The sequence below is a fragment of the Quercus lobata genome, chromosome 9 (assembly GCF_001633185.2).
Source record: "Quercus lobata isolate SW786 chromosome 9, ValleyOak3.0 Primary Assembly, whole genome shotgun sequence".
Taxonomy (NCBI): Eukaryota; Viridiplantae; Streptophyta; class Magnoliopsida; order Fagales; family Fagaceae; genus Quercus; species Quercus lobata.
In genome coordinates this window covers 19183809-19199282 of record NC_044912.1, presented here as the reverse complement: position 1 = coordinate 19199282, position 15474 = coordinate 19183809, and the positions used below count along the sequence as shown (strand labels likewise).

The 15474-nt window shown below is 33.1% G+C and overlaps 2 protein-coding genes across 2 annotated transcripts; both read right to left on the bottom strand.

Annotated features, from left to right (window-relative positions):
* Window positions 1–322: 322 nt before the first annotated feature.
* LOC115960320 (21 kDa protein-like) lies at window positions 323–1108 on the bottom strand. Its single transcript, XM_031079154.1, has one exon. It carries the CDS (start codon window positions 1035–1037, stop codon window positions 444–446), a length of 594 nt encoding a protein of 197 aa, XP_030935014.1. The 5' UTR covers window positions 1038–1108; the 3' UTR covers window positions 323–443.
* Window positions 1109–8250: 7142 nt separating this feature from the next.
* On the bottom strand, window positions 8251–9329 carry LOC115959003 (21 kDa protein-like). The gene has a single exon (XM_031077295.1). The coding sequence runs from the start codon at window positions 9077–9079 to the stop codon at window positions 8486–8488; it is 594 nt and encodes a 197-aa protein (XP_030933155.1). The 5' UTR covers window positions 9080–9329; the 3' UTR covers window positions 8251–8485.
* Window positions 9330–15474: the final 6145 nt, after the last annotated feature.

Sequence of the window (15474 nt, the reverse complement as noted above, 5' to 3'; positions counted from 1 at the left end):
TTATTTATTAGTTCCAAGTTCACTAAAGTCAAGATCAAGCATAGTCTCCAATGTCCATTACTTTTTTCAATGTTTGCGTCTAGGAAAACAATTTCTCGCTTGAGAATTGGCGTGAAACGAGGATGTAATTGATAAAAGCAACTTGTATATAAAAAATGCATTTATTCCTTCAATCAAGGGATGGCCATTTTAAAAACTATTGAAGAAGCAAAGAACTTTAAGACCAATTCAAGAGGCGTAAAAGGCACATAATTTTTTAGAACTTCCATACCACCTTTGATTGTTGGTGTGCTTAACATTTTGCAAGAAGTAATTCTGTATATTATAAACATACAAAAACACTCACTCAAATAATATACATCATAATTCATAAGTAACCAAACCAAACCAAACCAAAATGACATACCAAGACTTCTACAAAAACTTTAACCTTTGGAAGTGGCTTAGTGCTTTGAGGCATAGCTATTAACTAGTGCTAGTGCATTACTAGTGACTTGTGCAACATTTACAACTTGTGCCTTAATTGAAGCCTTGACTTTACCATCCAAGGCCTTGCCAGAAAACCCATCAAGGCAAGTGTTCTCATCGGTTAGTGCTGCACTAACCCAAGTCTCAACATTGCTCATGTGCCACAGAAAGTCCTGACCCTTGGCTTGACCAATGTGCTTGAGCTCATGGATGGACTTGCTAAGACGGTCCACAGTATCACCCATCTCTTCCAAGCAATCTTTAACAGCTTCATATTCCCTAGACTTCAAGCCCTTCATTTTTGTCATTTTTGACACAAATGTCTTTGTAGATTGACACTTGGATAGGCTCACAGACAAGGCAGTATGGGCCAATTGGCGTGGGCTTTGTTGAATTGCTGAGGCATAGGCTGAGAGAGTTTTGACACACACTGCTGGATAGGTAGTAGAACTACATGAGGACTTGATGAAACTAGTATCATAACCATGGGCAGAGGATGCAGACTTGGCTGTGGTAGCAAGGTATAATGAGATAGCGAATAGCAGCAAAAGATGGGAAACTTTAGCCATAGTGTTTGGTAGGAAACAATGGCTTTGATATCGTAATGTAAAGTGTGTGGTCCTGTGTGGATGAGTGGTTAAGTATGAGATGGCCCTGTATTTATAGGGGGCTAAAGCTAAAGAAACACTGTGCTTTACTGTGCTTAATGCAACTGTTGCGAAATGAAAAATAGACTAGTACAAAATCAAGTGCAAAAGTAAAATAAGGACAGCTTCAAAGTTTGCGACTTTGAATAATGCTAGTCACGTAATAGTTTTCATTAACAGTTGTGTTAACAGGTATTTATTACCTCTCAAAAAAAAAAAAAAAAAGCAGGTATTTATTATTCTACGTACAGGATTGTATTTATTATTGCCAACATCACTTTATAAAGTTTCATTAGTGGGTATGTCTCAAATTTTCAGAAATTTTAGGCAGGTTATATGGGGATGGGGCCATTTACGTGGAGTAGAGGAAAAGTATCACCTTTCATACCGACATGACTCATACCCATACACAACTAACGCTCTGTTTGGGCGATAATGTTTAGTAGGAAATGAGTTATTTTTTAAAAAGTAGTTTCTATAAAACTATTTCATTTTCATATATTTGACAACAATCTTAAATAAGTTAAAAAACAATCTTCTAACTTCTCTTATTTAACTTGCTATGAGATAGAGTTACTTTATAAAAAAAAAAAATTAGGCTGCATTTGGTTGAATGTAAAATATTTTCTGAATGTAAAATATTTTCAGATGAAAATGTTTTCGGGAAAGGAAAATATTTTCAAGTGTTTGGCTACATTATGAAAATTGTTTTAGAAAATGTTTTTATATGTTTGGTTACATTCTGAAAATGCTATTTTTCTACTAGTTTCTCACATTTTCTCAGCATCCAAACAAATTTTATAATAGAAAATTTCGGTATATAAACTTTTAAAGAAACAAAAATCAAAACACAACCATTCTCAATACACGAAACCATTCGGTCAAACTGAGAAAGGGAGGAGGAAGAGAAAGTGATCACAAATCGAGGGAAAGGGAGAGGTAGATTGAGAAAGAGAGAGATCGGTCATGGGTGGGTCATGGGCGACGAGACCTGTCCAATGGCGGCAGGCTTCAGGTGGCGTTGAGATTGAGATGAAAAGAGTTCGATCTAGAGGGCGGCGGGACAATCTCATGGTGTGATCTAGAGGGGTGCGATCTCACGGTGCGATCTTGACAGGACGATCTCCCCAGTGCGATCTCGCAGCGCGAGCTCAACGACATGTCTGGGCTTGGGGCGGTGGTCTGAGCTCGATGACGCGAGCCCGATCTCACTCTCTCTAGTCTCTCTTCGTGCTCTTTCTCTCTCTCTCTCTCACTTTGGTGTCTGAGTCCGGAAATCATTTGAAGATAAAATAGAAGTGTAAAATATTTTCCAAGTCAAAGGGCTTATTTTCCGGTCAAAGTTGTTGATTTTCCGTTTGACTTTATTTTATAGGTCCTACCAAACACACTGCTGGGTGTAAAATAATTTCCTGAAATCTTTTTTAGCCAAAACAAACGCAACCTTAGTGGAAAACAATTTCTAAAAATAAATTATACTTTTTATGTTGACCAAAGATAGTTTTCTTTTAACTTATTTTTTTAGATACTACCAAACACTGAAAAATACAAAAAAATATCTTTACACAAGATTTTTCATAAAAACAAACGGAACGTAAATGCAAAATGAATAGTATTATGTTACGGTAACAAACTTGTAAATTTATACAATTGTATATAGGTTGATGTCGGTTATTTTTAGATAATAGCAAAACTATATAAATTCTACACCTCCCTCTATTATAATCGAACTGAGGAATGCTCTAGGCTTCCCAGTCACAGGTATAAAAGAATCTTTTTGACAAATGAGTTTTTCTAGTTTACAAAGGTATCTATCAATTTACAGCATATTTATGCTAAATATTCCTTTCCTGGATTTTCAAGTGGGGTCTTGTAGTTACTTCAATCACCACAATATATAGTCATCTCTCACTAATAATTGAGCCTATTCTTTTTACTTTTATGTTGGATGTTAGGTTCTAAAAATTTATATTTAAATATTTAGAATCATATTTTTATTGTGTTGGTAAATTGAAAATAAAACATGTCTAGTTTAGGTTTTAAGGCAATGCTTAAAAGTGGTTGTTTCAAGGTACAAGTCCAGTTGATTGCAAAAAAAGGAAGTGAGATTCTACCTTGCTGGACTGATCAAGAATTAGGCTCGACCAATCGAAAATTGCAGGCACTATTTTTCTACCGAATTTTTGAACAAGACCAAACCCACGAAAATGTTTAGGGTTTCATCTAAACTTCTCCACATATAAAAAGGAAACCCTAGTCACATTTTGAAGACTCTTAGAAGACTTGTGTGTTACTCTTTGTGAGATCTGAGAGATTTTGTACCTTCTAACTACACAAGAATTTACCGGATCCAAAACTATAATCAAGCGTTAGTAGAACATAGTTGTTTCATCAAGATCATTACTGATGATGATTTAAAACCTTTGAGTGTGATCTCAAAGTCACAAGCAAGGCGGTTTATGTTGGTGTAAATCCAAGAAGAGAATGAGTCCGTGGATTCGAAATTTGCACGTGATCGTATCAGTAAGTTACTATTGGAGGTAGTAATAGATTTAGGATTAAATCGGATTGTAAAAACTTCAATTCTCTTATAGTGGATTTGTTTTACCTTGAGTAGGGGTGTCCACAAGTCGGTCCGGGTCGAGTTTGTGCCCAACCTGAGACTGACTCGCTGGACTCAGGTGGAGAACATTCTGACCCGCCGCCGACCGGCGAGAGAGTCGGATCGGAGCGGTCGGTTTTGCCCCGGAAACACGGTCGATTCGGTCGAAACCGTCCACGGTGGAAAATCCAACCAAAATAGTTGATTTCAGGCCAAAATGATCTAGATCCGGCGGAGATCTCACTGGATCTGGTGAGATCTTGCTAGATTCGGTGAGATTTCCACCAGATTTGGCTGAGATCTCACTAGATTTGGTGACATCTCCCCAAATCTTATAAAAATCTAAGGTATTCTGACCAAAAACTCGCCGGAAAATTCTTATTTCGCCAGATTTCGTCAAGGTTCCGGTCGGGTCGATTGGGGCGGGTTTTCGAAGAGAGAACCCGCTATCCGACCCGCCGGACTCTGTTTTTGGGCTTTGCAACCCGCCGTCGACCACCGAAGCTCACGGATCGGTTACGGGTGGGTCGGTTCCGGTCGAGTCTGGTCGGTTGGATCGGGTCCGGTTCTAGCTGGACACCTCTAACCTTGAGGATAGTTAAGTCAAATCATCTCCAAGTTTTTACCTTGAAACAGTTCGTTTCATTGGTTTTCCTAGGTCATTATATCGTGATGTTATTTACTTTTCCGCATCTTTGCATGATATGATTTATTTGTGTTTAACCTAAATCTGAATAATTAATCGAAGTAATCACTTGATTAATATAATAAGTTAAACAATCTAGTTTTAGGGGTCTAAACGAACAAATATTGGAAAATGTAATACTTCCTAATATTTGATAAGCATGATAAGTATGAGAAGAACATATGACTAACAGTGGCTTTGTTGAAATGTTTAGCCAATGAAAATTAATTTAGTGGGATAATGTTGATTATAAGTTACATCAGTATGAACTTAACCCTTTCTTTTGCCTAATAATGCATTTGAACATGTAAAGTAGCTATTAGAGATATCTCTCTCAATGTCTATTCAATATTTGTGGTTAAACCCTGACAACTAAGTTTTCTAACATATAGTACAAGACTAATTAATTCACTCGTTTTGTTTTTGCTGAAAGTGATGACATTATATTGACATTTGATAACTACATTTTTTTTTTTTTTTGCAGGATCCACACAAAAAGAATCTCATGGGATAGTACTAAAGATGAGGCTGTCCAACCAGTGTACAAGAAATTCTGAAACTTTTAGCTATACAATTACACTAATTAATAATTTTATGTTAGCTATACTGTTACATTTTAGGTATTAAATTCCTTATCTATAAGCTTTGTATGGCATGGGGGAGTCTTGGGAGATCCTATAACATCAAAAAGGGCAACCATTTCCAACTTTTAAGGCTATACCTCCTCAGCTTAAATTGGGCTATATATTTTAGGTTCATTGATCACAAGGTCTGGATAAAAAGCCCACCTGTTGTTTAAAAAAAGATACAATTGCTACATCATATGAATCCACCAGTTGTAAAAAAGTGTAAAAATGCCCATCTATTGTTTAAAAAGTTGCGGTGGCTCGTTACCAATTGCAACCTCATGAACCAGTACAACAAGGTAAATGTCGAATAAGAGTTTTGGAATTCGATCTTTATTTACACCAAAAATTAATTGATATTTTGATCTAATAATAAAGAGTAATCATCAAGAGTGGACGTTAATATTAAAACTATCTTCAAAAAACAAGAAGGTAGATTGTTTGGTCTCCAATTTTAAAAAATATTTTTCTCACTTTATTTATTTAAAAAATTGATGGGTCCCACACAAATGATTTGTTTGGAAATTTATTAAATTGTTCTCAATCTTATTGCGCTAAACAGTTTTTAGAAAACACCTAGAAGGCCAGAACTTGTTTTCTTCTTTCCTCAGTTCTTGTTATGAAAATCACTGTAACAATATAATAATTTCTTCTTCTTCTTGTTCAGGCATTCATCTCTCTCTCTCTCTCTCTCTCTCTACCAACCATGACCGGATCACCACGAGATCAGGGATTTTTTTTAAAATTATTGTTGATTTGTAATTGTTGGTCAATTATTTGTTTTTTTTTTTTTTTTTTTTTTTTTTTTTTTTTTAATTGTGTTGTGCAAACATATATATTATGGCATTGATAACATTGTCACAACTGACCAGTGATGGCTGCCCATGATCTTGGACTTAATAGGACACATAGCAGGGAAATCTGAATTGATAATATATCTCAACCTAAAGTAATCTAAATAGTCTGTCACTTTGAATGAATGTTTGCAAGTAAAAGAGAATAGGGTATCTCATAAAACGTACAATGAGATCACACTTTTACAGTAAGTGAGATTCACACATGTCGGTAACAGTAGCGGCAAAACTACTTAGAGAAGTGGGGGCTATGACCCCTCAAAATTTTCAAATATTAGATTTTTACCCCTAAATTTATCTAAACTTTACTAAAGAAATATAATTTGCCCTCCAAACTCTTCGAATATCTTGTATGACTTAATTAAATTAGTTCAATTTTGTATCTATTATAATTTTTGACCCCCTATTCATAAAATCCTAATTCCACCCTGAGTAGAGGGTATTTCCGACTACTACTATTTTGTTTCTCTCTGTTTTTATTTTACTGTTAAAATTTTATTTTTCAATATATGTATAAAGGGTTGGGTTCAAGTTATACTTGATGTAACTCTAAGCAATGTTATACCATTCAATATTTTTTAATTGGATGCAAATTTTGACAAGTTTACCGTTAGATTACATTATCTTCATATATTTTTCATGCTTACAAAATTTCAAGGTGATCAAAGATTAATAGTCATTTCATCAATCAATTTTTTAAATTCAAGTTTTTATTGTTTAAAATAATGTATAAAAGATGAGTTTACAGATCAAATGGTAAATAACATCCAATTGACATGAAAATTAAGTAATTGTTAAGAACACATAGAACATGTAATTCAACTGTGGGATTTTCAAAATATGAATTCTATAACAAGTTATTAGATAGTGTAACATTACTTACACTAGGTGTAACTTGAACCCAACTCATATATAAATAATTAATTATTTAAAATTTTAAATAAAATATATAAACCTTATTTGTAAAAGGATTTTACTAATATATGCTCTAAGGGCACATATTAATTTCCATTTTTGGAAAAATCTTTTTTGAGAATTGAAAAAATAATGACAACTTTTTCAATTTCCAAGAAAATATTTTCAAAAATAGAAAATTTAGTGTGTGCCTAATATGTGCCCTAAGGGCACACATTAACTGGACCCTTTGTAAAATATAATCTGAACCCACAGTCCTGCTCTGCTTAATTTTGTCTGCCAAATGCATGTGATACTGCACTCAGATCCAATCACTCCGTTTGGGAGTTCATAAGAGAAGATAATGGAATGGAATGGAATGATCATAAGGGAATGGAAATGAACGGAATGGAATGGAATGTATTTAAACAAGAGAAAAGAATGGAAAAGAATGAAATGAAATGGAATTAAGTAACCTTGATTGGATGTTTTAAGATGAAGAAATGGAAAGGAATGGAATGTAAGTAATTTTGTTTGAGAGCAATATGGAGGGAATGGAATGGATTCATTTTATAACAATATTACTATTAGACCCTTATTTTAAAATAAATAATTGAATATACAGGGGTATTTTGGGAGTTTTAGTAAAAAAATCATTAAATCTAATTCTATTCCCTCCCATTCCTCCCAATTTCGGGGGGAATGAAAATTTGATATTTTAAGGGAATAGAGAGGAATGAGTGTTCCCTTCTACTCATTTCATTCTCTTCTACTTAAACTCCCAAACAAGGAAATGAGCTTTCCATTCCCTCCATTAAAACTCCCAAACAAGGGGAAGGGAAGAATATTTTAAAATTATTCTTTTTATTCCTTTTCATTCCATTCTATTTCCTCCTTCCAAACGAGACCTCAGTGTGTCGTCTATGTCAGCCCCCACGAAGGTACTCTTTGGCTAACCTGGCCAATCTTATCTTTACTTCCTTTTTTTAATTTTTTTTTAAATAATTGATCTCATCTCTACTTTTTTTTTTTTGTTTTTTTTTTTTTTTGAGAAATATCTTGTCTCTGCTTTAAGCCTTTAACACACCGTCCAAATTACTTTCATCTCAGTGTCAGTGGAAATGAAAAGATATTCGATTTCTTTAATCATCTTTTAAATTTTAATAATAAAAAAAAAAATTGCCACTACCATTTATTGCAGCACTAAATTATCGTATAGTCTTTTTTTTTTTTTTTTTGGCAAATATGTTGCAAATAAGACTGATTTGATTTATTAGTTCCAAGTTCACTAAAGTCAAGATCAAGCATAGTCTCCAATGTCCATTACTTTTTTCAATGTTTGCGTCTAGGAAAACAATTTCTCGCTTGAGAATTGGCGTGAAACGAGGATGTAATTGATAAAAGCAACTTGTATATAAAAAATGCATTTATTCCTTCAATCAAGGGATAGCCATTTTAAAAACTATTGAAGAAGCAAAGAACTTTAAGACCAATTCAAGAGGCATAAAAGGCACATAATTTTTTAGAACTTCCATACCACCTTTGATTGTTGGTGTGCTTAACATTTTACAAGAAGTAATTCTGTATATTATAAACATACAAAAACACTCACTCAAATAATATACATCATAATTCATAAGTAACCAAACCAAACCAAACCAAAATGACATACCAAGACTTCTACAAAAACTTTAACCTTTGGAAGTGGCTTAGTGCTTTGAGGCATAGCTATTAACTAGTGCTAGTGCATTACTAGTGACTTGTGCAACATTTACAACTTGTGCCTTAATTGAAGCCTTGACTTTACCATCCAAGGCCTTGCCAGAAAACCCATCAAGGCAAGTGTTCTCATCGGTTAGTGCTGCACTAACCCAAGTCTCAACATTGCTCATGTGCCACAGAAAGTCCTGACCCTTGGCTTGACCAATGTGCTTGAGCTCATGGATGGACTTGCTAAGACGGTCCACAGTATCACCCATCTCTTCCAAGCAATCTTTAACAGCTTCATATTCCCTAGACTTCAAGCCCTTCATTTTTGTCATTTTTGACACAAATGTCTTTGTTGATTGACACTTGGATAGGCTCACAGACAAGGCAGTATGGGCCAATTGGCGTGGGCTTTGTTGAATTGCTGAGGCATAGGCTGAGAGAGTTTTGACACACACTGCTGGATAGGTAGTAGAACTACATGAGGACTTGATGAAACTAGTATCATAACCACGGGCAGGGGATGCAGACTTGGCTGTGGTAGCAAGGTATAATGAGATAGAGAATAGCAGCAAAAGATGGGAAACTTTAGCCATAGTGTTTGGTAGGAAACAATGGCTTTGATATTGTAATGTAAGAGTGAGTGTGGTCCTGTGTGGATGAGTTGTTGAGTATGAGATGGCTCTTTATTTATAGGGGGCTAAAGCTAAAGAAACACTCTGCTTAATGCAACTGTTGTGAAATGAAAAATAGACTAGCACAAAATCAAGTGCAAAAGTAAAATAAGGACAGCCTCAAAGTTTGAGACTTTGAATAATGCTAGTCACGTAATAGTTTTCATTAACAGTTGGGTTAATAGGTATTCATTATTCTACGTACAGGATTGTATTTATTATTGCCAACATCACTTTTTAAAGTTTCATTACTGAGGTATACCTCAAATTTTCAGAAATTTTAGGCAGGTTATATGGGCCCATTTACGTGGAGTAGAGGATAAGTATCACCTTTCATACCGACATGACTCATACCCATACACAATTTTGAAGTTATTTGTTTTTGTTGTTAAATTTTTGGGTCTGTATGATTCTAGAATCACAATGTTGTGTCTGAAGATTTTATTATTTTAAAACCTTTTCTTTTTTTGCTTTCATTATTTGGACTTTTAGAGGTAATCAAGGGTAATTGGTGGGGGTTGTTAGTTGTTTTGGGGCCACCAAGGAGACCCTTTGTCAGATATGAATTTCCATAAATAAAATTAGTCAAACTCAAGGAAAAAAAAATTTAAATGAGTGGCCCACCATGTGAAAGAATAATAATCAAATAAATATATTATATAAAAATATAAGAACATTTGAGCATCTCAAAAAAATATGCAGTTTTTTTTTCTTTTCTTTTTTTTGATAGATAAAAAATATACAGCTATGAAGTGAAAGTGATAGAATATTAGTGAAAATTGCCAGCTCGAACATAGCCAAACTTCTATTTTTCCTACTTGGACCTACATGAGATTTTTTTTTTTCCCCCTGTAATTTTACCTAAAAAGCAGTAGTTATCCTGTTGTGGCACATGCATATATATTGTTTGTCCAGGTTTGGCCCAAAGCCAATTTCGGTTGTTCTAGCAGAATTACTTTTTTCAATGTAATTGTTCATCATTAATATTTCTGTAATCATTGCTTACTCGTACGAGATCATTAGTAGTTGATATGGCTTGATTTTTTTTTTAATGATAATTTGATATTGTTTGATTTTGTAATTAAAATTGAAGTCGATGTGAGCAATGGAATGGATGTGAAAAGGATTAAAAATGAGACCATATGAGTATTATGATTAGGATAATACATGTTTTGAATTAAAATCATGAATTGAAGATGTGATTAGACTGAAATTGAGCCTTCAACTCACGATTTCAATAAAATAAAATAAAAAAAGTGTGCTTGATAGTGTGTATGTATTATCGAACAAATACTGCCCTTGCTATCAAGGAAGCCATGAAATAAAGTAGTAACTGGTATGGACCGTGGACACCGATAAAATCGTTAAAAATAAACCAAATGACTAATGAGTACTACGACATCAAAAGAGGTGTGAAACCGCAAGCACAAAGTAAAAGTAATGTGAAATGATTCATACGCGGTGTAAAAGCAAGCAAAGCAAATTGAATATTTTGACTAGCTTTGCAAAGCAAATTATGTCTCCATGTGCGGCCGACCAAACAAGCAAATCCTTGTCATTAATTACTAGAAACAAAGCTTTATGCTTAGTATCAAACATGACATTATATCTACCTTTTGCAGTCATACCCAATACCCAATCTATATCATGGTTTTGAAGCCGAATCATTTAAAAAACTGTAAAAGGGAGAGGTTTAAAGTTTTTGAGGTCAGACCGAGATCAAACCGTGATGAAGTAATAATTAATTTAATAATTAATTAATATGAAATAAATAAAAATTAATGCATAAAAATTAATAATCTTGACTAAACATTTAAAGAAATTCAAGTATTTGGAGACCACTAAAAACAAAGTGATATTTTTCACAGTTTATTATAGATTTTAAATAAATATTTTCTTATCATTTACAATATTTCAATAAATTCGTACAATAGTCAACATAACAGTACCTTTAAAAGCCATGATTTATGCCATTAAAATATTCTAACTATTTATTAACTATTTAACAAATTAGGAACGGTACAATTTTAAAGGGGTTATAAATGATAATTCCAAATCTCAAGGTTTAAAGTTTCCAGGTGGCTAACTTTTAGGCATTTGAGCATCTGACCATGGCTTTTGAAAAATGAAGTATCAACACTTCCTTTGAAAAACCAAAAAAGTTCATCTCTCGCCCAAACTCTGTTTTGCAGAACCCTCTCTCTCTCTCTCTCTCTCTCTCTTTCTCTCTCTCTCCTTTAAGGGTGTGTTTGGATAGAACTTATTTTGCTGAAACTAAAAACTGAAAACTGAAAATACTGTAGCAAAATAATTTTTAAATGTGTGAATAGTATCGTGTGACCCATTTTTAATGAAAAAGTTGCTAAAAAGTATAATTTGTGGGTCCATGAACAGTGCACAAATGCACTGTTCACGGACAAAAAGTCAACAAGTGCGGCTAAAAAAAAAAAAAAAAAAAAAAAAACAGCTGAAACGCAGGAAACGCTAAACGTGGACGCAGAAGCTGAATACAAACACACACTAAATCTCTTGTTCCTCTTTCCTCTTAGACCAAAATCACAAAGTAAAGATGTCATCTAGTCCATTGTGGAGATGCACTGTGAAGAACGAAGTCCATAGTGAGCTATGACTTCAGATCTAGTTCTTTTGGGACCACCATTTTTAGGGGAAAAAATGGCAGGTCCAACCGGTTTACCTGCTCACTGGTCTAAAAATCGTCCGGTTGGACCACAGGTCAAAAGGTTCATGGAGAAAATGCATTTTACAGGTTTCTGAGTTTAAAAAACCGGACTTATGACCGGTTTTCGATTAACCCGATTCGACCGTCCGATCTGGTCTAATTTTCAAAAAAAGATATATATATATATATATATAATAATAATAATAATAATAATAATAGGTGAAATTGAGAAAAACTCAAATTATAATTTTAAATTAAAGTTTCAATTTTGCGCCATGTGTATTAAATTATTTATTATTAAAGAATTTTATTTTTTAATTTTAGAATCAAATGTGGGACCACATTATAAATATTCATCCAAGTGAGTTATTAAGAACAAAAATCAAAGAGTTTAAAATAAATGAATCGTAAAAAAAATAAAAATAAAAAATCTTCACAATAATTAAAAAATGGACAATTTATATTTTATACTTAATAATATCCTTACAAAATTTTTTAAAGAGTTAATAAAATATAAAAATAACTATCAATAGTATTTAAATTATATATTTAAGAATTATATTATGTATTTTATTGTATATCTTTAAGTATAAATCTATAGCAACCGTTCTTTATGAGACTCAAATCTCTTATTCAACCGTAAAAGATTTTACCAGTTGAGCTAATTAGAAATTTTGACATTGTATCAAAGCAGAAAATTTTAAATTTTAAAACAATTGGTAAATTAACAGTAATCTAACTTCATAATCGTTTCTCAAAAAAAAAAAAAAAAAAAAAAAAAAAACTTCATAATCATTGGTTCAACTCACATCTCATGATCAGCGTCAATAATTATGCTTCCGATCCGTTGTATGCATAATCTCAATGTGTAGTCCTACAACTATTTGGCAATTCAAAATCAATGCGAGACAATAATGTGTCACACTGATTTTCACACTAGCTGCTTGCCTTCGGACTTAGGACTATAGGAGCTAGGACCATGTGAGAGGTCGGCCGAGTACAACACAGTGAAATATCAAATATTGATGTAACCATGTGGCCAACAAAGATCACAGTTGTACGCATTTAAATGTAGGGCCTTTCTTTTTCTTGAGAAAATGTAGGGCCAATTCATTTAAGACTTAAAAGCTCACCTACATTCCTATCAAAAAAAAAAAAAAAAAAAGCTCACCTACATTAATTTTGTTTGGTATAGACTCATAGAGTTGATTTTAACCAATGCCGTACGGCACTCGTTAACATGACCCTTTATTTAAAGCATAAAGGAAGTTGTCGAATAAGTTTTTAATTCCAAATTTATTTTTGTCAGATTTTTGTTATCTAATATGCAATTTAAATGTTGGGGTCAAGAAAATTAATTGTCCAAAAGTTCACGGAATTGAAAACCATTATTCTGTTTCTGCAAACTTCGAATGAACTACGAAATGTATGCAATGTATAATCATGGCACCAATCGACTATGATCCAAAATCAAAAGACAATTTGAAGGTAATTTGTTTGGATTGGATTGAGACGTGAACAAGGTTATTTTGGCTGTAAATATGTTAATATTGTGTCAAACCTCAAACTTAGAGAAGTTCTCAGCCCAACACCCCTAGTTCCTAAGGATTGGGTTACCCAAAATACCATGAAGAGAGAACATAAGCTCACATTAACTAATCTGGGATGAGGGGTTTTACGATTAACTTTCGTCCTCATGACCATAAACGCTTGAGTTTGAGTCACTATAACTCTATAAATACTTGGGGCTGCTAGACTATACATATAGAAGGTTTATCTTACCAGATAAAAAGTGACTAATTCTAATATGGGAAATGCTAACGAGTGCCCTTAGGGCACTGGTTAATAATTTATTTAAAGAAAGTTTTTATGGGAAATAAAAAAAAAAAAGTAATTAATATTTTAACAGTTTTTTTCATTTCCCATAAAAGTGGTATCAAAAGATTCAAAACTTTCTTAAAGTGGATTATTAATGAGTGCCCTAAGAACACTCGTTAGCATGACCCTTCTAATATTATACTTTTTTTTCTAACTTTCTAGTAAATCTAGAAGTTTTATGGTACAAGAAACAAAGAATTTCATAATTGTTTCATTCAAGCTTATCTTATGCATTTTTCTCCAAAAAAAAAAAAAAAAAGCTTATCTTAAGCATAGCATTCAACTCCTATGAAAAGTTATGACTGATTAACACTAATAATTTTTTTGACTGATGAGTCACAGTTAGCTCTCCGGTCATAAGCTTTCTTTGTTTTGGAATATGAAATTTTTGATAGAAGGTTATGTTCCTAATTAGGAGTTAATATCATATAGTCAAATTAACAAAAAGGCTCAATGTTGTGGCTATGGTTGTAATGAATAGTGGTTCAAGTAACGCTAGTGACATTTTCAAGAAGACAATATGTTTCATTAGCTTGACCACGCAAATATTGTAGCTAGGGCAATATTATAAGCAAGGTGTGAAGCACATTTACAGACATATATATTAATTAATTTAATTGTATAGCTAAGTTTCTGAATTGCTTGTACTCCCATGAGATTCTCTTGTGCGATTCTTATAAAAGAAATGTAGTTGTCAAAAATGTCAATATAAAAAAATTCAAGCTACAAGGTTAGTAACATATTATAATTATCTCAACAAATAAAAAATTGTCTTGCACTAAATTTTAGAAACTTAGCTAGTGGAACCTATTATAAAAAAAATATTGAAGAGACATTTATAGTCAGTTTGGATTGAGGGAAAGGGAATGAGAGTAGAGTAGAGTAGAATTGGCCCAAAATTAGTCTATTTTCAGTCAACTCTACTCTGTTCCCCTCCACTCCCCTTCCCTCCCCCCTCAATCCAAACAGGCCATAAGAGAGGCATTTCTAATAGCTAATTTACTTGAGCAAATGCATTATTAGATCATCATACTATTGGATTAATTGTGTGGCCAAATAGCCCACAATATGGATGTTGAACTGTGTGGTTAAATAATCCACAATGTGTACGTATGTAATTCTCAAAAGAAATTACCTTACACAATATTGTCTATGAGATTATTATTAATAAAATTGTTTGAACAATGGAATTGCATGTTTTGGCCATGATTGGCTGTGTAGGTTTTCACATGGTCAAATATGCAATTGAGATTTCTCAGGGATAATGAGTTGTGAATGGGGGCAATGACATGGATAAGAGCTCTGATTTTAACGTTTAAATAAACATTAGAGACTTTAACCTTCATGTCCTAATTTGTAGAAACTGAAATGAATGTTGACAACTTTTGTAGGTCTTTAAATATCTCATTTGAAATCTCTAGATAAGATAACCACACAAAAATCATGTAGAGTGCAAAACTCCATGCAACCCAAACACTATTTCACTCTTATCTTTCCGTTTAAATATACGTTTCAGATATTTTCTCTTTTAGTGTTTTAGTTGAATAAGAGTTCTATTTCAATTTGAGTTCTATTTTAATTTTTTGCTTCACATACCACTTAATTAGTTAATTAGTTGTTATTGAATTAATATTTTTTTCATATACCCACGGTTAGTTTTATGATTTTCTCATACTTATCATGCTCATCAAATATTATAAATCATATAATGGACATTGCCAACATAAAAATAAGAAGAGTAAGCTCATAATGAATGAGC

Coding starts and splice junctions, on each gene's coding strand:
- LOC115960320 (XM_031079154.1), bottom strand. CDS start 1,037: ATGGCTAAAGTTTCCCATCTTTTGCTGCTATTCGCTATCTCATTATAC.
- LOC115959003 (XM_031077295.1), bottom strand. CDS start 9,079: ATGGCTAAAGTTTCCCATCTTTTGCTGCTATTCTCTATCTCATTATAC.